At 33.0% G+C, this 27,492-nt stretch overlaps 1 protein-coding gene across 1 annotated transcript in view; it reads right to left on the bottom strand.

Moving 5' to 3' along the window:
* LOC127712733 (DNA-binding protein RFX2-like) overlaps positions 1–27,492 on the bottom strand; it is an 82,331-nt gene that overhangs the window by 34,374 nt on the left and 20,465 nt on the right. The window contains 9 exon segments of the mRNA XM_052219346.1: positions 5,541–5,557; positions 16,148–16,176; positions 18,589–18,634; positions 19,408–19,610; positions 21,085–21,188; positions 22,148–22,223; positions 24,198–24,249; positions 24,902–24,941; positions 26,841–26,888. Of these exon segments, the coding sequence (XP_052075306.1) occupies positions 5,541–5,557; positions 16,148–16,176; positions 18,589–18,634; positions 19,408–19,610; positions 21,085–21,188; positions 22,148–22,223; positions 24,198–24,249; positions 24,902–24,941; positions 26,841–26,888 (615 nt within the window).

Genomic DNA, 27,492 nt, shown 5'->3' with positions numbered 1-27,492 from the left:
GCTTGACAAGGTGTATCGTGGTTGGGCAATATCTAAAAGTGCCTGTAAGTAGGCTTCCGTAATTCTGTGTGTTTGTCCGAACCGTTCCTTGAGTACATTTATAGCCTCCATGTAATTACCATTTGTAAGCGCAAATCCAGTTATCGTATTTAATGCCTCGCTTTCAAGTTGCGATTTCAGATAATTAAATTTCTCAATGTTTGTCAAAGTAGGATTAAAATGTACAGCAGATTCGTACGAGTCCCAAAACGTTTGCCAATCTAAAATGTTGCCATTAAACTTCGGTAGTGATAACTTGGGTAAACGATGGTTACTAGTACTAGCTATATTTTGTGGAGCAATATGACCTGTATCAGAGCCATTGTAGCTTGTCTGTGGTTGAGCGGCGGATGAAGCATAGAATGGTGTTGCGTTTTGAAAGTTATCAACATTTGCCGGGCGGAAAGGAGGGCTTTCTACATTGAGTACTTGATATGAAGATTGTGTTACATTGGAACTTGGTGTACGGTTTTGACCAATTTGTATGAAATTACGAAAATGTCTAAGTTTAGTGTCTAAATTATTTGAATACTCATCTGTATCTACTATTTCACTTTCAACGTTGTCTGAATCCGTTGCTTCCAATATCTGTTCGTTCAGTTTTTCCAACAATTTTTTCTTTTGCGTAAGATTTTCGTATGTTGCAAGTAGTTCATCTCTGTCGAAGTCCGTGTTTTCCTTCGCCTCCTCGAATTTTCGGAAAAGTCTCGTCACTGCACTTCTATTTCCAGTCCTAATATTCTTTAACTTCTCCATCTTCGATGTAATCCTTTGGTTACGGCACCATAAATATCGGGGCTAACTCAACTATCGTTATACAGAAAGAACACAACCATACAGTTTAACGTTTACTTCATATATATCCGAGCTGTTAAGGCTACGTCCCGCATTGACGTCAACCCTAGATACAATTGGTAAAACGCGACGTCTTAACTCCCGCGGTATTCTCAACAATATCCACTCTAACATTTGAAGGACCCACACCAAAGCCACTGTACATAATGTATATATGTAATTCTATAGACTATTTTTATTTTATTGTTTATAGTAATTTTATTTAAGTCCATATGTACATATGCGTCTACAAAGATATAAGACACAAAGAGGTTCCATGCTATTGGCAGAACTTTATAATTGCAATACTCATGTGACTTGAATATTGCATAACTGAAAACATACACAACTCCATACGCGTACTCAAGACCTTCTGAGACAGCCAGAGTGCTGTAGGACCCCTCAGTCAGTAATGGCGCCGAATAACTATATACTAGTATTTATACACATATAAGTATATAATTCGAGATTTGAAAAGATAACAGTTATTACCATAATCTATGTGTATTCTTTAAATTCGTCTAAAAATTTTACAACTTTACAACAGACGTTATCCATCAGATAACCCGTTGTACAGTTGTCTATTATTGTTAACATCCACTTCATTTGAACTTTGGTGGATAGTTGTCTCATTGGCAAACATACCACATCTCCTTATTTGATATTTAAAAACATAATGATGGGGGTTATTAACCCCTGCTTCTGTGACATCGTGGCAACACCGCTAGCACATTGTGTCCAGCGCCCTAGACAATAAACCAACTAGGCTACCATGTAGAGTTCGTTAGTCGATTACTACATCGAATTCATTTCCTCGTCGGCTTTATCTAGGGTTGTAACCCAGTACATTACATGATTTATAGTGGCAAGCAATCTAATTAAAATATAGATCTCGGATTTCGTTATACTACGTTATACTACAGATCTCGGATTTCGTTATACTACACGTAGTATAACGAAATCCGAGATCTATATTTTAATTAGATTGAGTGGCAAGTAAATAGTGTATCTTTCAGATCAGCTATGCTTTGTCTGTCGTAAAGGATGATAATGGGTCATCATATTTTAATTTTATTATATACGCAGTGGCTATTTTGCCGGCGCCGGCAAAATAGAAAATATGCTATTTTGCTGGCACTGATTAAAATATCTGAATTAAAGCCGGCAAAATAGCATATTTCTATAGCAATGGCTATTTTGCCGGCGCCGGCAATATAATGAATTTGTTATTTTGCCGGCTCTTTGTGTGAGCAAGGATTTGTATAGTCTTACTATACACTGAATCCTTGGTGTGAGTGAATTTTAATATTTACTCTTGAAAAGTACTACGAAAATGTGCATTGCCAATATAAAAGAATAAAATTATTAATTATATAGTTAAATAAGATAACAATATATTTGTTTAAAAACTGTCTTCACGATAAACTCTTAAATCTACAGGCCTGGAGCTAAATTTTTGGAAATTTTAGTTATATTCTGTTGGCCTGTAGAGATGATTTTTACAGGCCCGAAAGCAATTTTACAAACCTGGGCTGCTGGGACTGTGGTAAACCAAGAAGACTGAAAACCTGTATGAGTCCAAGTGAAACTAAGAATTTGTAAAAAGTAATAAAAATAAAAATATCGAGCATCCATTCGTAGCAATGAAATCATATCAAAACACATAAAGTTGAAATTACTTCAAAAATCATTCAGTCTAATGCTACATGCTACAGCCTAATTTTAAATTGTATGTTGTGAAAAAACAAAAGGTAAAAATCTCACTGCATATAAATTTGATAAAACATTATCCAATCTAACAAAATCAATCACATATTATATAGCTTCAAAATCAGAAGTGTTTAAATCATTTGCTTTTGAAATAATAGTCAGTTCTTCGAAATGCATTTCTGTAAACAAAATCGTTTTCTACGGCAAAACTGGCTTCCACTTACCTAGAGCCGGCAAAATAGCATATTCAAAATAGCATATTTACTATTTTGCCGGCGCCGGGCTAACACCTCAATTTATATATACTTTGAGTCAAATTTAGCCTAACAATGTTAGATCTGCAAATTTGCAAAAAATATATATCCATTGAGAAATTAAATAAACTGAAAATCTAAAGCAAAACAATTTGTTAAAATCATGGAGAACAGGCGTGACACGCCGTTTTTCCCCAGAAATGATGAGGCCGACATCCTTACAAAAACATCTTCACTGGGTGCAAAAGATATACCACTAGAGAGGAACATTATAACCTAACATGATGTCAAAAACATAGGACATACAAGAGCACCGCAAACAAGAGGCTCTCAAGAGCCTGAATCTCTCACCTGTGATTTTTTTCTTAAATCTTTCATCAATGATTATTTTTGCTTTTCAATATATATTAATGAGTGGCTTAAAAATGCCATTTAAATGTTCTTTGTATCTATCATATTTTCTTCAAAAGCAAAAAAATCCATTTTAGGGAGCTACCATTTGATTTTTATGGGTGCTAGGATGAAATTTGAAAAAAAAAACAGGACAGGAGTTTTGAGTAAAAAAAAAGGCAGGATGAGCAACTTGGCAACAAAAAAAAGGCAGGATGACAATTTATGTAAAAAAAGTCAGGACGAACTTAAAAAAATGCAGGACCGAATAAAGTGAAAAATAAAAAAGACACGACAGAGATTACAACTAAAACAGGACTCACCTGTAATTTTTTTGCTTTTTTACTGTTTACAGTTTATCTTTATCTATAATAATATTCAAGATAACCAAAAACTGCAAAATTTCCTTAAAATTACCAATTTACTGGCAGCAACCCAACAATGGGTTGTTAGATTCATCTGAAAAATTCAGGGCTGATAGAACTTGAACTAATGAACATTTTTATCCCATGTCAGATTTGCTCTAAATGCTTTAGTTTTTGAGATATAAGCCAAAAACTGCATTTTATCCCTGTTTTATTTTTAGCCATGGCGGCCATGTTTTTTGACGAAACAGAAAGTTAAACACAAACTTTATTCTAGATACCCTAAGGATCATTCAGCTTAAGTTTGGTTGGAATTGGTTCAGTAGTTTCAGAGGAGAAGATGTTTGAAATAGTTTACAACGGACTGACGACGACGACGGACGACAAAGGATGCCAAGTGATGGCAAAAGCTCACATTTCCTTTGGAAAGGTGAGCTAAAAAGGCAGAAATATTGGAAAAATGAGAATAAGGCAATGACTACACAAGAAAATACCAACCATTAAGGACATAGTCGCCCAACTGAGAATAGGATAAACAATTACTGAAACGCCAATTGATCTATCAAATGGTGAGCACCATAAATACTAATTTATCCGGAAGTGTCCCTTCTACGAAAATGTAGGGGGAATTATGTACTATAAAATAACGGAAGATGTTGGGGTAGGTAAACCAACCTAGCTACATTACTCACTATAATAGACTGCAGAACGAGGAAACAAGCAACCAATTTAAGCACTAAGAAAGTAGGTATACCTTCACCCTAGATGCATATTGTACCTAAATGCCAGAAGATTGAGGTTTTACTGACCTACAATCAATGTCTCATTATTGTGATTAGTTTGTTGTTATTTCTAAATTAGAATTTAAATTTAAAACAGCTATTATAATAGGAGAGATGACATTAAAATCAACCTTATTTTTTAACTTTGGGATGCACCAGAATTTCAAAGTTGTTCTTACAATGATAACAACATGGGCGGTGAGGGAACACTCGAAATTTAAAGTTTGGATGGTATAGACGATAAACATTTTTCCCATCATGCAATAGTTTCACGAGAAAACTGCATGCAGGCGTGGATCCAGCCATTTTGAAAAGGAGTACAGGAACACCATGAAACAAACACATCATTGAATAAATGGAGAATGTGTCTTAACATTTAATTGAGGCAAACTAAAGTTAGAGAACGGAAACTAATTTTGGAAAGTTCGTATGTACGGAAGGACAACGGTAACACTTATTCATGGCGGGGCATAAAAAACAAAACAAAAACAAAAATCGAAAAAAAGGCTGAGTCCCCCTCCCCCCCTTGGATCCACCAATGGTATGGTAGCTATACATTATTGATGTTTCAATGTATAAACAGCCCTATTACCGTATTAGACCAGCATTGACCTATCTGCTTACGGTTATCACATTAATCAACATTGATTGGTGATTCCATGAAAGTTAGGTCAGAGCAAGGACTTGTATAGTATAGTCTTTCTATACAAATCCTTTGTTAGGGTCAGATAGACATTATCAGTACAACGAACATGTAGACCTTACAATGATTAGAAATAAATAATAGATGTAACTGATCTATTGCTTTTTAAGAAGTGAGCAAATTTCCTCATCATGAAAACTTAACATTGGTCAGATGTAACTTGTCAACTAGACATGTACACCTTATAATAATTCTGTTCACAAAATATATTTGACTATCATTCTTTATTAAGAAACTGCCCCAATCCTGAAAACGTGACATTTACCAATTAAACTGAAGTTAAAGTAAGAGGAAACCTGTCAAACAGACATGTACACCTTACACACATTCTATATACTATCAAATATAGTTTTTGTGTACCCTTTTCTCATATTTTACTACCTTTTTTTCAGCGGGATCCTCCATCCCCTTTATGAAAGTACTCGGGGGAAATAAGAACTCAAATTAAAACTCAAAGTTTAACTCAAAACGCAACTGGAACTATATCTCGAAACGCACATACAGATTTATCTTACCTCCTATACAGTAAATTCCATATGGGTTGCGAGTTTCGCTCTTACCCATATGGAATTTACTGACCCCATATATATCGTATTAGGTCACTAGCACACTGTGTAACTAATAATATTGATGATGTTCTGTCTATCAACAATTCTAACTTTTCTGATTGGTTGCATACCCTTTGAACTTTTCCCAAGACTGCCTGTACTTGAAAAACGATGTTTGATAGAAGGCAGAATAAATAACTTTTGACATAATGCTGAAAGCACCCTTCAAGTGAATATGAAAGAAAATAATTCCTGTAGGAAATGGGATTTTGTGGGGCAACTAAAACAATGTATAGTTTTGCTTTAGAAATAACTTTTAATTGTTGTGATTACCATATTAAACAAACTATTGATGATTAACGTCCAGTGGCAAATATTTCATACATATCACGACTATAACATGTTAAGTGACGATCATTTGTGGGCAAGCAATATACTTAACCAATATATCATGCATTGGGAATCATGGACCCTGTGGAACAGGTCCAAAATTAATGATTTTTACTATTTATTAATGACTTACCAGAACATGTAACTTGCATTGCAAGACTTTTTGCAGATGACTGCTTATTGTATAGAAATGTAAATAATAATTCTAATGCACAATTACTTTAAAATGATTAATCTAGTTTAGTGAAATGGGAACAGGACTGGCAGATGAATTTTAATCCTGAAAAATGTTATGTAATACATATATCTAATAAAAATAACCCTTCTGCTTTTGATTATACATTGCATAATCATGTTTTAGAATCTGTTAAAGACAGTAAATATTTAGGTGTAACTATAAGCCATGATCTTGACTGGGGAACACATAATATTACCTGTAACAATGTGTAAGGCAAATAAAACCTTACTGGGTTTTCTTCGTAGAAATTTAAAAACTGCACACATAAGGTTAAAAACCTTACGTACACATCACTTGTCCGTCCAGTCGTCGAATACTCTTCCCCTGTTTGGGATCCGTACAAAAAGCACCACATCACTCAGTTTGAGCAGATTCAGCGTAAAGCAGCCTGATTTGTCTTTAACGATTATAAAGACAGAACACCGGGAGCAGTTTCCAACATGATAAATTCTTTGCAATGGGAAAGTTTACATATAATAGACGAAATAAAGCTAGATTTACGATGCTATATAAAATTAATTGGGGGTAGTAGAAGTTCCAAAGGACAATTTAACAAAATCTGATAGACGTACTAGGGGGCAACATAAATTTCGTCAAATTTCAACTAATAAAGACTTCTATAAATATTTTTTATCCGAACACCATCTCTGACTGGAATTCACTACCTGAAGCAATAGGTATGTCTGACACCCTGGAATCCTTCAAAAGTGGCATATCTGTCGGGGCTAACTCAACTATCGTTATACAGAAAGAACACAACCATACAGTTTAACGTTTACTTCATATATATTAGAGCTGCTAAGGCTACGTCCCGCATTGACGTCAACCCTAGATACAATTGGTAAAACGCGACGTCTTAACTCCCGCGGTATTCTCAACATTCTCCGGGCCGCTAAAAGTAAATATTAAAATTAAATTACAATAAAGTAAAAATGAATGAAAATTACTGTCTATCAAATCTAAACTTGACTTTAACTTAATAACTTTAGCACAGTCATTAACTTCCAGATTAGTTATCTTCGAATTAAATCACAATGAGTCTATCTCGTATACACAAATCACAGTATGTCTATATTTTCCGTGCACCTGTTCCTTCTTTCAATGAAATAGTATCATATTATAGGTTTTTGAAAGTAAGTCAATAAATCAAACATTTTCGTAACAGTCCATAATAAGTCACAACAGTTCATTAGATACGTATCATTCAGTCCATCTTTTAATATTTTCCCTGTCGGTCCTGCTTCCTCATCTCTCTCGATAAATCCGCGACGTGTCTGTTCCTTTATCATTTCTTTTAAGCCAAATTCCTCTGATTTATTCGAAACCAGTACGTTCAAGATGCTTGATGTCGTAGACGAATGTACCCTTCCTGGTTGTAAGGGTCCTGATAGTAAGTATCCAAGCTTTGACTTAACCGCGATCTTATTACTTTGTCTTCGATAAAGTTCCAATAGTAGTCGGCACCAATAAGTAACGATATCTCAAAAGAATCGTCCTGAGTAACTGGATGAGCGAGTCTTAATCCTTTGAGATAATCCATATTTCGGTTTACGTACCGCATATGATTATGTATTGGAACTGCTATAGTAGGAACAATAAGGACTTCAATAGGAAATTTACGCCTATTCTCTGTTTCAATGTGTACGGTGGATTTACGTAGTTCGCTCGTGCTGGTGTTATCCTTTCCAAATGCCGATAAATGTACAATTTCAACTCCTTCAGTTTTCAAATTCAATTTTTTCGCTAGATCATCAGTTAAAAAAGATCTTTGTGCACCCTCATCAAATAAAACATTCGTATCCATACATATATTACCTGACCATACAGGAGCTACAGCAGTCTTCAATAGCACATTCGTACGCATCTGTGTCGATGAATGCAAAACTTTAGTATCTTCCTCGTTTTCAGTGTCATTTATAAGATTGACGGGTATAGATTGAATCTGTTTATCGGTATTGCTTGTAATGAATGCTAAACCTTCGCTGTTAACATTGCTACTTGCACTACATAGGCTGGAATGATGTCTCTGGTTGCAGTGTCGACACGTTCGTTTCGATTGACACTCATTAGCATGATGATTACCTAAACAATTAAAGCATAAATCATCACGTTTTACGATAGACATGCGAGCTTTATGATTACTAACATTGGTACAGTGTGCTGGTGCATGTATCTCTTTACAAAAAACACATTGTCTTTCTGTAATATTCTGGGGTTGGCTCTTCGCGTTGTGTGATGTGTTTTCTCGCGGTGATTCTGTTCCTGTATGAAATGTACAAGTAGATGCAATTGCGAACTGACGGTTTAAAGACTCGAGATATGTACCTGTATTTTGTCCTGCCTCCATGATTTGAATTTCATTCAATATGCTCCTTCTCAGATCTTTCAAATTCCAACTGGACGGTCCATGTTCTCTTGCTAAGTGTTGTCTGATTTCACTTGGTAACTTTCTCATGATAATCGGTACCAGTAAAGTTCCATATGACGTCTCAGGTTGTCCGAGCGAATCTAAACCTCTTACGTAGGCTTCACATCGGTCATAAAATAATCTTAAGCTTGACAAGGTGTATCGTGGTTGGGCAATATCTAAAAGTGCCTGTAAGTAGGCTTCCGTAATTCTGTGTGTTTGTCCGAACCGTTCCTTGAGTACATTTATAGCCTCCATGTAATTACCATTTGTAAGCGCAAATCCAGTTATCGTATTTAATGCCTCGCTTTCAAGTTGCGATTTCAGATAATTAAATTTCTCAATGTTTGTCAAAGTAGGATTAAAATGTACAGCAGATTCGTACGAGTCCCAAAACGTTTGCCAATCTAAAATGTTGCCATTAAACTTCGGTAGTGATAACTTGGGTAAACGATGGTTACTAGTACTAGCTATATTTTGTGGAGCAATATGACCTGTATCAGAGCCATTGTAGCTTGTCTGTGGTTGAGCGGCGGATGAAGCATAGAATGGTGTTGCGTTTTGAAAGTTATCAACATTTGCCGGGCGGAAAGGAGGGCTTTCTACATTGAGTACTTGATATGAAGATTGTGTTACATTGGAACTTGGTGTACGGTTTTGACCAATTTGTATGAAATTACGAAAATGTCTACTAGTAAGTTTAATGTCTAAATTATTTGAATACTCATCTGTATCTACTATTTCACTTTCAACGTTGTCTGAATCCGTTGCTTCCAATATCTGTTCGTTCAGTTTTTCCAACAATTTTTTCTTTTGCGTAAGATTTTCGTATGTTGCAAGTAGTTCATCTCTGTCGAAGTCCGTGTTTTCCTTCGCCTCCTCGAATTTTCGGAAAAGTCTCGTCACTGCACTTCTATTTCCAGTCCTAATATTCTTTAACTTCTCCATCTTCGATGTAATCCTTTGGTTACGGCACCATAAATATCGGGGCTAACTCAACTATCGTTATACAGAAAGAACACAACCATACAGTTTAACGTTTACTTCATATATATCCGAGCTGCTAAGGCTACGTCCCGCATTGACGTCAACCCTAGATACAATTGGTAAAACGCGACGTCTTAACTCCCGCGGTATTCTCAACAATATCCACTCTAACATTTGAAGGACCCACACCAAAGCCACTGTACATAATGTATATATGTAATTCTATAGACTATTTTTATTTTATTGTTTATAGTAATTTTATTTAAGTCCATATGTACATATGCGTCTACAAAGATATAAGACACAAAGAGGTTCCATGCTATTGGCAGAACTTTATAATTGCAATACTCATGTGACTTGAATATTGCATAACTGAAAACATACACAACTCCATACGCGTACTCAAGACCTTCTGAGACAGCCAGAGTGCTGTAGGACCCCTCAGTCAGTAATGGCGCCGAATAACTATATACTAGTATTTATACACATATAAGTATATAATTCGAGATTTGAAAAGATAACAGTTATTACCATAATCTATGTGTATTCTTTAAATTCGTCTAAAAATTTTACAACTTTACGACAGACGTTATCCATCAGATAACCCGTTGTACAGTTGTCTATTATTGTTAACATCCACTTCATTTGAACTTTGGTGGATAGTTGTCTCATTGGCAAACATACCACATCTCCTTGTTTGATATTTAAAAACATAATGATGGGGGTTATTAACCCCTGCTTCTGTGACATCGTGGCAACACCGCTTGCACATTGTGTCCAGCGCCCTAGACAATAAACCAACTAGGCTACCATGTAGAGTTCGTTAGTCGATTACTACATCGAATTCATTTCCTCGTCGGCTTTATCTAGGGTTGTAACCCAGTACATTACATGATTTATAGTGGCAAGCAATCTAATTAAAATATAGATCTCGGATTTCGTTATACTACGTTATACTACAGATCTCGGATTTCGTTATACTACGTTATACTACATATGTAGTATAACGTAGTATAACGAAATCCGAGATCTATATTTTAATTAGATTGAGTGGCAAGTAAATAGTGTATCTTTCAGATCAGCTATGCTTTGTCTGTCGTAAAGGATGATAATGGGTCATCATATTTTAATTTTATTATATACGCAGTGGCTATTTTGCCGGCGCCGGCAAAATAGAAAATATGCTATTTTGCTGGCACTGATTAAAATATCTGAATTAAAGCCGGCAAAATAGCATATTTCTATAGCAATGGCTATTTTGCCGGCGCCGGCAATATAATGAATTTGTTATTTTGCCGGCTCTTTGTGTGAGCAAGGATTTGTATAGTCTTACTATACACTGAATCCTTGGTGTGAGTGAATTTTAATATTTACTCTTGAAAAGTACTACGAAAATGTGCATTGCCAATATAAAAGAATAAAATTATTAATTATATAGTTAAATAAGATAACAATATATTTGTTTAAAAACAGTCTTCACGATAAACTCTTAAATCTACAGGCCTGGAGCTAAATTTTTGGAAATTTTAGTTATATTCTGTTGGCCTGTAGAGATGATTTTTACAGGCCCGAAAGCAATTTTACAAACCTGGGCTGCTGGGACTGTGGTAAACCAAGAAGACTGAAAACCTGTATGAGTCCAAGTGAAACTTAGAATTTGTAAAAAGTAATAAAAATAAAAATATCGAGCATCCATTCGTAGCAATGAAATCATTTCAAAACACATAAAGTTGAAATTACTTCAAAAATCATTCAGTCTAATGCTACATGCTACAGCCTAATTTTAAATTGTATGTTGTGAAAAAAACAAAAGGTAAAAATCTCACTGCATATAAATTTGATAAAACATTATCCAATCTAACAAAATCAATCACATATTATATAGCTTCAAAATCAAAAGTGTTTAAATCATTTGCTTTTGAAATAATAGTCAGTTCTTCGAAATGCATTTCTGTAAACAAAATCGTTTTCTACGGCAAAACTGGCTTCCACTTACCTAGAGCCGGCAAAATAGCATATTCAAAATAGCATATTTACTATTTTGCCGGCGCCGGGCTAACACCTCAATTTATATATACTTTGAGTCAAATTTAGCCTAACAATGTTAGATCTGCAAATTTGCAAAAATAAATATCCATTGAGAAATTAAATAAACTGAAAATCTAAAGCAAAACAATTTGTTAAAATCATGGAGAACAGGCGTGACACGCCGTTTTTCCCCAGAAATGATGAGGCCGACATCCTTACAAAAACATCTACACTGGGTGCAAAAGATATACCACTAGAGAGGAACATTATAACCTAACATGATGTCAAAAACATAGGACATACAAGAGCACCGCAAACAAGAGGCTCTCAAGAGCCTGAATCTCTCACCTGTGATTTTTTTCTTAAATCTTTCATCAATGATTATTTTTGCTTTTCAATATATATTAATGAGTGGCTTAAAAATGCCATTTAAATGTTCTTTGTATCTATCATATTTTCTTCAAAAGCAAAAAAATCCATTTTAGGGAGCTACCATTTGATTTTTATGGGTGCTAGGATGAAATTTGAAAAAAAAACAGGACAGGAGTTTTGAGTAAAAAAAAATGCAGGATGAGCAACTTGGCAACAAAAAAAAGGCAGGATGACAATTTATGTAAAAAAAGTCAGGACGAATTTAAAAAAATGCAGGACCGAATAAAGTGAAAAATAAAAAAGACACGACAGAGATTACAACTAAAACAGGACTCACCTGTAATTTTTTTGCTTAAATCTTTCATCAATGAATATTTTTGCTTTTCAATATATATTAATGAGTGGCTTAAAAATGCCATTTAAATGTTCTTTGTATCTGTCATATTTTCTTCAAAAGCTAAAAAATGCATTTTACCCCTATGTTCTATTTTAGCCATATTGGCTATGTTTCTTGACATACAAGCAAATAAAATACAAAATTTATACTAGATACTCTGAAACTCATTCAGCCCAAGTTTGGCTGAAATTGATTCAGCAGTTTCAAAGGAGAAGATTTTTTAAAGTTAGAAAACATGATAAACAAATTGTGTAAAATTTTCCTTAAAGGGCAATAACTCCTTAAGGGGTCAATTGACAATTTTGGTCATATAAAACTTATTTGTAGATCTTACTTTGCTGAACATTTTTACTGTTTACAGTTTATCTTTATCTATAATAATATTCAAGATAACCAAAAACTGCAAAATTTCCTTAAAATTACCAATTTACTGGCAGCAACCCAACAATGGGTTGTTAGATTCATCTGAAAAATTCAGGGCTGATAGAACTTGAACTAATGAACATTTTTATCCCATGTCAGATTTGCTCTAAATGCTTTAGTTTTTGAGATATAAGCCAAAAACTGCATTTTATCCCTGTTTTATTTTTAGCCATGGCGGCCATGTTTTTTGACGAAACAGAAAGTTAAACACAAACTTTATTCTAGATACCCTAAGGATCATTCAGCTTAAGTTTGGTTGGAATTGGTTCAGTAGTTTCAGAGGAGAAGATGTTTGAAATAGTTTACAACGGACTGACGCCGACGACGGACGACAAAGGATGCCAAGTGATGGCAAAAGCTCACATTTCCTTTGGAAAGGTGAGCTAAAAAGGCAGAAATATTGGAAAAATGAGAATAAGGCAATGACTACACAAGAAAATACCAACCATTAAGGACATAGTCGCCCAACTGAGAATAGGATAAACAATTACTGAAACGCCAATTGATCTATCAAATGGTGAGCACCATAAATACTAATTTATCCGGAAGTGTCCCTTCTACGAAAATGTAGGGGGAATTATGTACTATAAAATAACGGAAGATGTTGGGGTAAGGTAAACCAACCTAGCTACATTACTCACTATAATAGACTGCAGAACGAGGAAACAAGCAACCAATTTAAGCACTAAGAAAGTAGGTAGGGAAAAAATCACCAGAGAGTATACCTGCACCCTGGATGCATATTGTACCTAAATGCCAGAAGATTGAGGTTTTACTGACCTACAATCAATGTCTCATTATTGTGATTAGTTTGTTGTTATTTCTAAATCAGAATTTAAATTTAAAACAGCTATTATAATAGGAGAGATGACATTAAAATCAACCTTATTTTTTAACTTTGGGATGCACCAGAATTTCAAAGTTGTTCTTACAATGATAACAACATGGGCGGTGAGGGAACACTCGAAATTTAAAGTTTGGATGGTATAGACGATAAACATTTTTCCCATCATGCAATAGTTTCACGAGAAAACTGCATGCAGGCGTGGATCCAGCCATTTTGAAAAGGAGTACAGGAACACCATGAAACAAACACATCATTGAATAAATGGAGAATGTGTCTTAACATTTAATTGAGGCAAACTAAAGTTAGAGAACGGAAACTAATTTTGGAAAGTTCGTATGTACGGAAGGACAACGGTAACACTTATTCATGGCGGGGCATAAAAAACAAAAACAAAACAAAAACAAAAATCGAAAAAAAGGCTGAGTCCCCCTCCCCCCCTTGGATCCACCAATGGTATGGTAGCTATACATTATTGATGTTTCAATGTATAAACAGCCCTATTACCGTATTAGACCAGCATTGACCTATCTGCTTACGGTTATCACATTACTCAACATTGATTGGTGATTCCATGAAAGTTAGGTCAGAGCAAGGACTTGTATAGTATAGTCTTTCTATACAAATCCTTTGTTAGGGTCAGATAGACATTATCAGTACAACGAACATGTAGACCTTACAATGATTAGAAATAAATAATAGATGTAACTGATCTATTGCTTTTTAAAAAGTGAGCAAATTTCCTCATCATGAAAACTTAACATTGGTCAGATGTAACTTGTCAACTAGACATGTACACCTTATAATAATTCTGTTCACCAAATATATTTGACTATCATTCTTTATTAAGAAACTGCCCCAATCCTGAAAACGTGACATTTACCAATTAAACTGAAGTTAAAGTAAGAGGAAACCTGTCAAACAGACATGTACACCTTACACACATTCTATATACTATCAAATATAGCTGACCTTTTATTCATAATAGCTGTAAGTGACCAAATTATGCAAATATAATGTTGATCAATAAAGCATAAAACTGAGGTCAAGGTCAGGTGAATCATGTTTGATTGGCATACATTCAGGTGAATCATGTTTGATTGACATACTTCTATACACTAAAAGTAAATTACATGTTACTTATTATGAAGATCACATGATAAATCAAAGTGATCAAAAGCACTAAAATGTTAATCCGTGTAATTCCTCAGTATAAACATGATACAACCTGGGACCAATAAATCTATAATTAGGAAGCTGATGAGCAATGAATCTGAAAACGTATCACATGTTTTAGTATTTTCACATGAAGTCTGATATCAAATGTCAGGAAGCTCTGAATTCATGTAAACAAATAATTACACTCATGTAACTATGCATAATCTATAAGTTTTACATGAGTTGATGAGCAATCAATCAGAAAATGTACCACACATTTCAGCACTTTCAAATGAAATCTGATACCAAACTACAGGAAGCTCTGATTTTGTAGTTCCTGAGAAAAATGCAATAGAAGTTTAGTGTTAGGATGGACTACTGATGGACAGATGGAGGGACAGACAGTAGTAAAACAGTATACCTGCCAGTATACCCCCTCCTTTGGAGAAGAATATAACTATATTTCAAAACAGATTTAGTGGCTAACAAAACTACATCCTGGTTGGTGAGGCAGATGCCTAAGGAAAGAATTGAAACAATAGTAAAAAAAACTACGAAGTTTTTAGGCAATTATTGAACCATGAACTTGAGATAAAAGACAAAAGTATACCAGATGGAAAATTCAGACTATAAGATATCTGCCTATATATAGAATTTTCAAGCTCTTCTACCATCTAAAATATTAAGTTTTATACAAAAGGTAATTGTCAGAAACTGTTAACAGCCATGGATTGGCATACTGATGTCTTGCATTCTACTTCATCCCAGATGAGATAAAAAATATGGAAAGAATAAACAACACTGGACTTAAAGAAACCCTTTTCAAAGCATTTTAACTGATTCATTGGAAGCAAAATTGTTGATAAAACAGCATTTTCCTTGCATAACATACATATATAAAACCAATATATATCTTCATTATTCTATTTTATTCCTTTCTTCTGACTGCTAACCTTGAGCACACTGTCAAAACTGGATATCTCTTTACATTACCATCTTCAATTCTCTATATGTATGAGAATTGAAAAAAAAATAGCTCTTCAAAAATAATTAAATTTAGCAAATACAAAATATAAATGTGTTAAGGAAAACACTTGATAACCTCTATATTTAACTCTGTCTTTTTCTTGTAGTTTAATCTGTCATTTTTAATTCCAAAGATGTCATGATTTTTTATTCAAATTTACTTCCATAGCATTTTCCTTTTCAACAGAGAATAGCAAAGCTCAGTAATACACTGGATGAAAGACATTGAGTAGTTTCTTAAATTGTCCTCACATAAAATCATCTGAGTCATTATCAGCATCCTAAAATAGAAAAAATAAATATCATATTAGATTATAAAATCAAAACTAGAGGCTCCAGGAAACCTATATCATCTTTACCACATATGTAATCAAATATAGATTAGATAAACAATTCACCAATATAATCAATCTGTTTTGGATGTTTGTTGAACTTTTCTACACATTTTCACTCAATAAGGTCTGCTGTCAATTCCACTGTTGACGTTCAGAGTCATTGGCAATGACGTTGTGCAATCACAGTAGATGTTTCCATCAAATTTTAAAAGTTTTATTTTTAAATATTTTAGAATTCATTTCATTTTGAATATTTTTAGCACATGTATTTTGCTTTTTTGTGAATAGTTTGGTCATTTCGATGATAACAAGACGTTCTGCTTTTTCCATCTATCGAATTAAGTTCACATCTAACCAGTTTAACAGGTATTTTATCAACACAGTTTGCATTTACATGCATGATACAAACATTCCAACTTTTTTTTTTATTTTGTAGATGGATGTTTTTGTATGAGAACAACATGTTGTCAGCTATTTATGAAATTCAATGTCAAATATTACATATGAAAATAAAATTTGTTATTTGTTATACAGAAATTAGAAATGTTTCAGATTCATATGTAAGAAGTAAAGTAGAATATCAATAGAATTATCCATATTTTCTTAAATTTTACTTTGTTTTTTTAGTACAATTATTTACCATTTCATGTGACTCAACTGAGTTTTTCTCAGTTTTTCTCAGTTGATTTAAGTGAGAAGATAACTATTAAATAAGCCAACAGGTCATTGAGGTTGCCTAGGAAAATAGCAGATTATCTATGGTCTTTCAACTAGAGGAAGCTTTTAGTCTACATCTCAACTCCAGGCTATTGCCCTTCCATGAAACTCCTTCTTGTTTATAAATCCATAGATTACTTATACAAAACAGTAATGTATTTGTACAGTTGCCACTGTCAATTGGTATTTGACTAGCAAATATCTGCATTACTAGCTCTGCTCTGTATCCTAGGGTAAACTGCATTTGAAACCATCTTTGATGGTGGCAACTCTTCAAACACAATACTGTTAATCCTTAAATATTAACAATTTAGATGAGAAGACTTTTTTTTCTAATATCTTATGAACTGCATTTTAGGTCAGGTAAAATAATAAAATTAATTGATTCTGGTTATCTTATATTCAATAACTTGAATTACAAATAAATAATTATAAATTAATAAATTCCTTAAATTGATTTTTTCTTTCTTATATGATTTTTCTCCCCCGCATAAAGCGTTGCGGAGGACATGGAAATACTTGGCGTCAGTCCATGTGTCTGTCAGTCCGGTTTTGTTAGCGCTCTCACAGGTACAATTCTTGGCAGATTTTTATAAAACTTACACTATAGGTTAATATCAGCAGTATCTCGAACAAGTTCTATAATGGTGGACGATCGACTTTTTTTAAAAGAGTTATGACCCTTGGAAATATTAAATTTATGGAAAATGGCATCGTTTGCGCTCTCATGGGTACAATTCTTGCCAGATTTTTATAAAACTTATACTATAGGTTTAATATCAGCAATATCTCATACAAGTTCTATAATGGTGGACGATCAACTTTTTTTTAAGAGAGTTATGCCCCTTGGAAATATTAAATTTATGGAAAATGGTCTCGTTAGCGCTCTCACAGGTACAATTCTTGCCAGATTTTTATAAAACTTATACTATAGGTAAATATCAGCAATATCTCGGACAAGTTCTATAATGGTGGACGATCAACTTTTTTTAAAAGAGTTATGACCCCTGGAAATATTAAATTTATGGAAAATGGCCTCGTTAGCGCTCTTACGGGTACAATTTTTTATTAAACTTATAGTATACTATAAGTAATGCCCTTGAAAGTCTGTTTGAAATATTAAGTAAACAATAAAAAAAACTTTTTTGTCCCCTGCGGACACTTTTTATTTATAAATTGTTTTAAAGAACAACAAAAAAAAGTTTTTTTTTAGTTATTGCCCCTGGATAGATAAAATATGTGCAATGCGGGGGACATTGGAACTTTGTTCTTTTATTTTTTTTTCTTCTATGAAATTGCAAATTGTTTTTGGTTATGATTTAAACATTAACAGACATTAAAGAGGGGGCAGGGGTTGGGTATATACAATATACTTATTAATTTTTGTTGGTACCAATTTTCGTGACTTCAGAACAAATTGTATTTTTATGGATACTTGATTTTTTTGGTTTTAGCAAATTCTGAATACAAGTCTTTAGTAAGTTTGTATTGTGTTGAAGAAAAGATTCATGGTCAACTTTTACCAATGGTATTCACAAAAAATTGTTTTACCACAGATAGTACTAAATCCAAAGTATATCATGCATTTAGTGAACATAACAGTTTTGTACATTTTTTTTTCACAACATTTCTGAAACTCACCACATTTGATGTCATATTTTCCGGCCTCATAAGTGAGTCATAAGATCTATAAAATCAAAAGAATAAAATATTAATTTTGTTTTTTGTTTAAAGTAAAACCTACAATAATTCAAGAGTTAAAAATTTAACATATGTTTCAAAAGTTGCTTGTTAATTTAAGGATTTGGTATTCATACCAGATATTAAGTATTATCTTTGGAAATCATTCAAAACCTGAATTTGGAAGATTACAATTTTGAAATAATCCTCGTCTATTATACATGTTGTAGAGTACATTTTATTGTCTTTTTTGCTTTGTGATGTTAGGTTTCTGTCTAATTGAAGTTAATGCCATATATTCTTTTCTCTGTATTTGATATGTATGATTATCTTTTGAAGGTCAAAGTCCTCTCTCATCCATTATACTTTTGATTTTTATTTAGCTATCAGTAACAAAACAATCAGATCTGCAGATAATAACTGATCAATTAGGTTCTACTTCCCTCACTATTTTTGAACTCAAATGAGTCATGATCATTATTTTCTGATTTTTTGATTCAATCAATTAAGATAAGTTTATGCGAGTTAATAAAAAGATCCCAATTTGATTTGGGGTCATAGGATAGCTGGTACCAATAATTTTCACATATCCAGGTAATCCACAATGTATACCCAGGTTATCAATGATTCTAAGATGATGCTATTCTTTTGATTAATTAACAAAGCCCTGTTCTAACTACAACATAGAATATTGTATTGAATTTACACACCTTATTGTCTCGATACATGTGTTGACATTTTTGCACTTATCTATTTTATTTTCTGTATTAACATTCATACCTAGTTTCAGCATCCTTTTTCTTTTTATCTTCATCTTCCTTTTCTCTTTTTCTTTGTTCCTGTAATTTTTTCTTCTGATCTTCTCTTTCTTCTCTATCTCTTTGCTCTCTCTCTGCACGTAAATCTACTGTTCGTTCTGCTTTTGTTTTATTAAGTCTATTTACAATTTCATTCATTCTTTTTTCTACTCTTATTTTTCTCACCTAAAGTTAAAATGCATATCTTAGTACTTGTAATTGGTAGCAACATGTATAAAAAATGAACCAAAAGGTAAATTTATCATTTAAAATTTTTGAAAACAGTTACCATTTTCAATCTATGAACAAACTTTGCATCAGAAAAAAAAAATGTGTGAGTCTTCTAAGGAGGATGGTTACGTCCATGATTTGTAATGGTGAAACTCTATTAATCTCTCAGATCAAAAATTAAGATAGCAGATGCACATCTCTATGCCCTGTATTAGAATCTGTGGAAGATTTGTAGAATTCTGTCCAGCCTTTTTCAAAGATTTGCAGATAAGCAAACAGATTTAAGCAGACATGACTAAGGTCAAATTTTGGTATAGGAAACCACAATAAACAGCTGCGCCATGAGCGCATGATACGCCCGTCGTCTTGTGTGTGAATTTTTATGCAATAAGCATAAATAGTTTCTGACATACGGCATGACATGCGAAAACCCCCTTTTTTTTTTACAAAAAAACTCAATATCTCTAAAATAAAATTTTGAATCAAAACCAAAAAGTATACAGATCTTTAGATTAATATAACTAAGAAGTGTGTAAAATTTTAAGCAATAATCATGAATCGTTTTTGAGATACGGCGCGACATGTGAAAACCCCCCCTTTAAAAAAAAAAAAAAAATCAATATCTCAAAAATAAAATTTTGAATCAAAACCAAAAAGTATACAGATCTTAAGATTAATATAACTAAGAAGTGTGTAAAATTTAAAGCAATAATCATAAATCGTTTTTGAGATACGGTGCGACATGTGAAAAACCCCTCCCCCTTTATTTACAAAATACTCAATAACTCAAAAATAAAATTTTGAATCATCACCAAAAAGTATACAGATCTTAAGGTTGATATAACTAAGAAGTGTGTAAAGTTTTAAGCAATAATCATAAACTGTTTTTGAGATACGGCGCGACATGTGAAAAACCCCTCCCCCTTTTTTAAAAAAATACTCAATATCTCTAAAATAAAATTTTGAATCATCACCAAAAAGTATACAGATCTTAAGATTAATATAACTAAGAAGTGTGTAAAGTTTTAAGCAATAATCATAAATTGTTTTTGAGATACGGCGCGACATGTGAAAAAAAACACACACCTGTTTTAGTTACTAAGTCCCGTAACTCAAAAAGTTTTAATCTTATTTTCACCAAAAAGTATACAGATTGTTTGACCATCATAAGAAACAACTGTCTTAAGTTTCATGAAATTTGGATAAGTCATTCTCAAGTTATGGTGCGACATGTTTACGCCGGACAGACAGACGGACAGACAGACAGACGGACAGACAGACGGACGGACGCCGGACATTTGTATACCATAATACGTCCCGTCAAAAATTTGACGGGCGTATAAAAATTATTCAAATCTAGGAGCAGATACTTTCTTTATACTGAAATGGATAGTGTTACCATGCTCAGTGATTTTCAGTTTTTTATTACCTCTTTATCTTTGAAGAAGCCAACTTGTCCCACATCCATTGAACCAGTCTTTTTCAGATTGTCCCACATTGTATAAACTACATCTACATTGTTCATTTTATTTCCTGCAAATTATGATATATATATATTATGTACAGGTATTTGTATCTAGTTTAACTATTTTAAGTGTTTTTTAGGTTAAACTACAAAAGAAGAAACCATGATAAGGTTTTTTTCTTGCCCTTTGTATTCAAAGAAAGAATGAGCTGTCAAATTTAAAACGGTTTTCCGTATTTTGAAGGCACTTTCAGGCTTGTTTGACCTGCCAAGTTCTGTGCCTATATTCCAATTTATCACGGATCATAACTCCTGAACGGCAAAAGTGAAAATTATCAATATGAAATTGACCTCCATTTTGTAATCAGTAGTAACAAATCAAAATTTGGAAAGCATCAGCTAAACAGTTCATACATTATTACATTGAAATGACAAAGTGCAAATTTAAAATCTATCAAGAACCATAACTCCTGAACCGTAAAAGTGAAAATCATCAATTTTTTTACCTTGCCCTCCATTTTGTAATAAAAAACAACATTTTAAAATTTGAAAAGCATTGGTTAAATGGTTCATAATTTTTGCATGGAAACAACATTAAGTGCCATTTTCCAGTCTATCAAGTACCATAACTCCTGAATGATAAAAGTGAAAATCATCAATATCAAACATGACCTCCATTTTGTAATCACTAATAACATAAAAAATTTGAAAGGCATAAATTAATGTGCAGAAACTGTTAGCAGCTGTCTGCCAGCATGCCACCCTCTGTACTTCACCATATTATTAACCAGGTCTTTCTTTCAGAAAACTTGGTTCAAAATTACAAATCTATCAAATAACATCCTACATATGCAAACCGATATTTTTGTCAAATCGGATTTCAAATCCAATTTTGCTGTGTCATGTGAACTGTGTAAAATAACATAGCCCTTTTTGGATATGTGAAATTATGATGTATATATGACAGCACAGTGATATCATAATGATAAATCCATCCCTGTTGTTGGTGACAGAATAAATTTAAAACCTGATATACTGTTGGCTTTAACTAATTGAGCACAATCTTCTATAACTGCTTGTGGTAGATCATCTAATGTCTCATACTGAAATATAAAAAAATATTGCATGAAATATAGAATAAAATGCTCCGCAGGGCGCAGCTTGATACGACCGCAGAGGTCCAACCCTGAACAGTTGGGGCAAGTATGGACACAACATTCAAGCTTGATACAGCTCTGAATTTGGATTGTGATTAAATATTTGACACAGCATAGGTTTCAGACACAGAATGAATGTGGTCTAAGAACTTAAAAATTTTAAATTGGACATTCACCTATTATGGTCCAATATCCAAAATCTAAATACATGGTTAGATTCAGCATATCAAAGAACCCCAAGAATTCAATTTTTGATGAATTCAAACAAAGTTTAATTTTGGACCCTTTTGATCTCAATGTAGACAAAGTTGATAACGGGGCCCAAAAATCAAAAATCTAAATACATGGTTAGATTCAGCATATCAAAGAACCCCATATATTCAATTTTTGTTGAAATCAAACAAAGTTTAATTTTGGACCCCGATTTGGACCAACTTGAAAACTGGGCCCATAATCAAAAATCTAAACACATGTTTAGATTCAGCATATCAAAGAACCCTAAAAATTCAATTTTTGTTAAAATCAAACTAAGTTTAATTTTGGACCCTTTGGACCTTTATGTAGACCAATTTGAAAACTGAACCAAAAATTAAGAATCTAAATACACAGTTAGATTCGGCATATTAAAGAACCCCAAGAATTCAAGAATAAAACCCCATTGAAATTGATCAAGAAATAAGCAATTTATACGAAGTATATTCTTTTGCACAATACTGTGCAATTGAATATTTCTTGCTATTGCGCAATACTGTACAATTGACAATTTCTTGCTATTGCGCAATATTGTGCTATTGGATATTTCTTGCTATTGCGCAATACTGTGCAATTGAAGATTTCTTGTTATTGCGCAATACTGTGCAATTGAAGATTTCTTGCTATTGTGCAATACTGTGCAATTGAAAATTTCTTGCTATTGCACAATACTTATTGTATATTAATTTACACATCCTGTTTGGTGTGTATCTCCAACCATATCATTATTATTTGCTTTTAAATATAAATCAGAAATAACCAACTTAAAATGGAAAATTTTAAAAGAAAAAAAAAAGGAAAAAAAGAAAAAAAAAGAAAAAAAAAAAAATCCCCCCCCCCCCAAATTTTTTGAACCCCCTTATGATTCATCACCCCCAAACTCAATCCCAGCCTTCCCTTTGTGGTATGGTACCTTGCAGTACAATTTCAGAGAGATCCATACACTTGAACACAAGTTATTGTATGGAAACTAGAAAAATGCTTATTTTTGGCCCCTTTTTGGCCCCCAATTCCTAAACGTTTCGGGCAATTACCCCCAAACTCAATTCCAGCTTTCCCTTTGTGATATGGAACCTTGTAGTACAATTTAAGAAATATCCAAACACTTACACACAAGTAATTGTCATGAAACTAGAGAAATGCTTGTTTTTTGCCCCTTTTTTGGCCCCTAATTCCTAAAATTTTGAGGCAATTACCCCCAAAATCAATTACAGCCTTCCCTATGTGATATGGAACCTTGTGGTACAATGTCAGAGAGATCCATACACTTACACACAAGTTATTGTCTGGAAGTTACAAAAATGCTTATTTTTGGCCCCTTTTTGGCCCCTAATTCCTTAACTGTTGGTACCATAACCCCCAAAATCAATCCCAACCTTCCTTTCGTGGTATTAAACCTTATGGTAAAATTTCATGGAGATCCATTCACTTAAACTAAAGTTAGAGTGCGAAAACCAATGTGTCTTCGGACGACGCCGGACGACGCCAGACGACGACGACGCCAACGTCATACCAATATACGACCAAAAAATTTTTAATTTTTGCGGTCGTATAAAAAGGACACAAGCTGCTATTGTCTATTTCAATATAGATGTAAATTGTCACACTTTTTACATTACTGGTAATTGTGTTAGGTCGATTCCTGTGACTCATCAAACTGATACTTACCGGATGAAGTCTGAGGTAGACGTGTGCTGAGGATACTTTATCTACATGGAACCTACAAAAGTAAAACTATTGTATTATGGAATTAAAAAAAAAACTATTGTACTATGGAACCTACAACATTATTGTACTGATACTGATTATTTTCCATAACGAAGTTTAATATATACTAATAAAACGTTTTGAAAAAGAAATAACGTAGGTGAGAAAGCTCATGCCTTTAACGTAAAAATTTTGCTGAAAAAGGACTAATTTTCAAGGTCCAGAAAAATGCAGAAAAATTCCTTAAACTATACTACATGTATAATCTCAATACTTATTAATGGAACTTGACCAACATAAAATTTAGGAGACTTTTGTTCATCGTTCAGCATGTTTTTATCTTATATCAATATTTTGGTTTAAACTTTGACTATGTGTTTGAAATGCATGTCAAATGAAACAAAATGTCTTCTGATGAAAAACTAGATGGCTCCATCTGGTTTTAGACCAATGACATAAGAAGGATTTCGAATCTTTCCAAATAATAATGTCATGAAACTTTTTGTCAAATGTTTGTAGACTTCTCTGGCATATATTCCATTGTTATCAACTGTTTTTTTATTGTCTCAACTTATATTTTTAATTAAGGTAGATATTCTAGGTAACTGAACAGTTTTATGATGCTTAAGAATTCTCTCATCTACTGTCCAATATTAGGTACTTGCCATACATCTTCAGGAAATCCCCATTTAATTAAGTCTTCATCTATAATTCAATTGGAAATGAAATAATACATGTATCATCAAAATACAGACTACACCTACATTAACCTTTACCATAGTATTAGTTTACAATATTTTTTATTCCTATTTAGTCTTTATTTTAACATAACCTGGTAGTCTGCTTAGATATATTTCATATGAAAACTACAAATATTAAACCTGGTCAGATAAAAAAAAAACTCCTTGAATTCCACTGGAAAATATCATGACATCATGACATCAAGAAAGGCTGCTAACAATGAGTACATTGACCAGGATCAAAGATCAGATTTTAATATTTCCAATATAAAATTAACATGTCTTGGATGGAGAGTTGTCTCATTGGCACTCATACCACATCTTCTTATATCTATTTTGCAAGGTTTCTTCAATATCTTTTTGAATCAAAATGACTTTGAAAATTTTAGTTGTTTAATATCTCTTTTGTAGTCTAGCAACCCATTTATATCAAATTGTTCTTTTCTGTTACGGTTTAGTAGAGGAATATCCATATACTCATTTATATAGTACAAATGTAGTTCTTCCTATAGCACAACAATAATATATCTTTAGGACATACGATACAGTTTTGATCCCACAGTGAATTTTTGACAAAAGTTTGCATACAAGCTGTTTTTCACCTAGTCACTTCAATTATGTAATAAAAAATATACCTTCATGTGCTACTTTTTGAGATAAATGGGGTTAAAATTTAAGACATTTACTGGAAATTTTGGTTTCTTGGACATTTCTAAATTCTAAACTTTGGATTGATTGATTGATTGTTGGTTGCTTAACATCCAGTGGCAAATATTTCATGCATATTCAGGACGATAAACTTTTGAAAGACATCCTAACATTTTTGTTCTAAAAGATAAACGCAAACAGATTTTTGTAAAAACATTTGGAAAATCTTCTCTTCATAAGTGTGCATTGAATTTTGTGTAGCAATTTTTTGGAAACAATTCTTTTTTTTTTTCAAATTTTCATGATTTTAGTTAAAAAACAGCATTTTTTGCTGTATATTTATCTAATTTAAAAAAATTTCATCAGTTATTTGTTCATAAATATTGGCACAAATAATCTTCATACATACATTTTTTGTAATCAAGCCAAATGTCATTTTTAAAAAGAGGGGTCAGTGTACTTGTTTCCAAGTTAAGTCAGTCAGAATGATAAAATCAGTTGAAAATACATCTTCTGTCACAGTTTGATGTCGCGAAAAATAACATTTTACATTAGTGATGTCATTATCTCCCGTGTAACTGTATCCTATGCCCTTATAAGTTAAGATAATAAACATTGGTTGATTGTTGTTTGCTAAGCATTCAGTGATCATACACATGGAGTATTCCTGTACAACAGATATTACTGTTCACTATCACCAAAGGAATTGTGCAAGAATCCAGTATGCAAATTACTGAACACCAATACTAAACTCCTGTAAACAAGGAATTAATTGGATCTGTAATAATTTTGAATTCACGAAAACTGATAAGAAATGTATGATGAAAACTAACCCAACTAAATAGGGTTAGCCATGTGCACATGGTTAAGGGGGGTTAGTTAGTTCATACTGAAATATCAGTGAAAGTAAATTTCACCATAGCCATGCGCTCATGGCTAACCCTATTTAGTCAGATTAGTTTTCATCATACTTTTTTTATCTATTTTCAAGAATTCAAAATTATTCCAGATTCAAATAATTCCTTGTTTGTAATACAATGTACTATTTAATATTGTGAGCAATTAAAAACTAACTTTTAGAAATCTACAATGTACAACAATATACTCTAATATGTAAATACTGGAAATATAAAATTTTAAAATTAGTTTCTTCTATCCCTTAGTAAAAAAGTTTCTACATGTTTAATAGTAAAAAGTACAATTTTATACTACTCACTTTCATGTTTATCCAGTCCCATATAAATAGTGTGTGGTGGGGAAGTAACTGAAAATATAAACTAAATTTCATGCAAAGGAACATTTTTCATGTACAATGACAACTACTTAAAATATTATGATTTGATAACAAAATATAAAACATTAAATATATGGTATGTCTTGTTGTGATCTTAAGAAAAAAAGGAGAAAAACTCCACCATGTGTTAATGTACATGGTCCCATCCCAAGGTAACCTTGTAAGCAGTTGTCTTTTTCAAATCTTTATGTTTTTAATCATTGGAGAATTTGGTGCTGATGAAGGATCCTTGGTCCACAATGTTAAATTTATTTACAATTGTTTTAGCCTCAGGGCAATACAGAGCTTGACATATTGCATTAACACCTGTCTATTGTTGAGGACCACAATTTGATGACCATGTCCCCCATATAATCTTTGGCCAGTTTGGGTTTTTGTTTTGTTAGATTGCTGTCTCATTTATGTATATCCTATATCTCCTATTAATCACATCTAAAACAAGCATTCTGAGAGTATTGCATGGCAATACATAATCCCCTACCGGTTAAAAATTCATTGTACTGGAACAAAATGCTAACATGAACTATAACTTGACATGGCGTATAACAAATATCAAATCAATATCTTCAAGCAT

Source organism: Mytilus californianus, unplaced genomic scaffold (assembly GCF_021869535.1).
Source record: "Mytilus californianus isolate M0D057914Y unplaced genomic scaffold, xbMytCali1.0.p SCAF_1, whole genome shotgun sequence".
Taxonomy (NCBI): Eukaryota; Metazoa; Mollusca; class Bivalvia; order Mytilida; family Mytilidae; genus Mytilus; species Mytilus californianus.
This window is presented reverse-complemented; position numbering and strand designations above follow the sequence as displayed.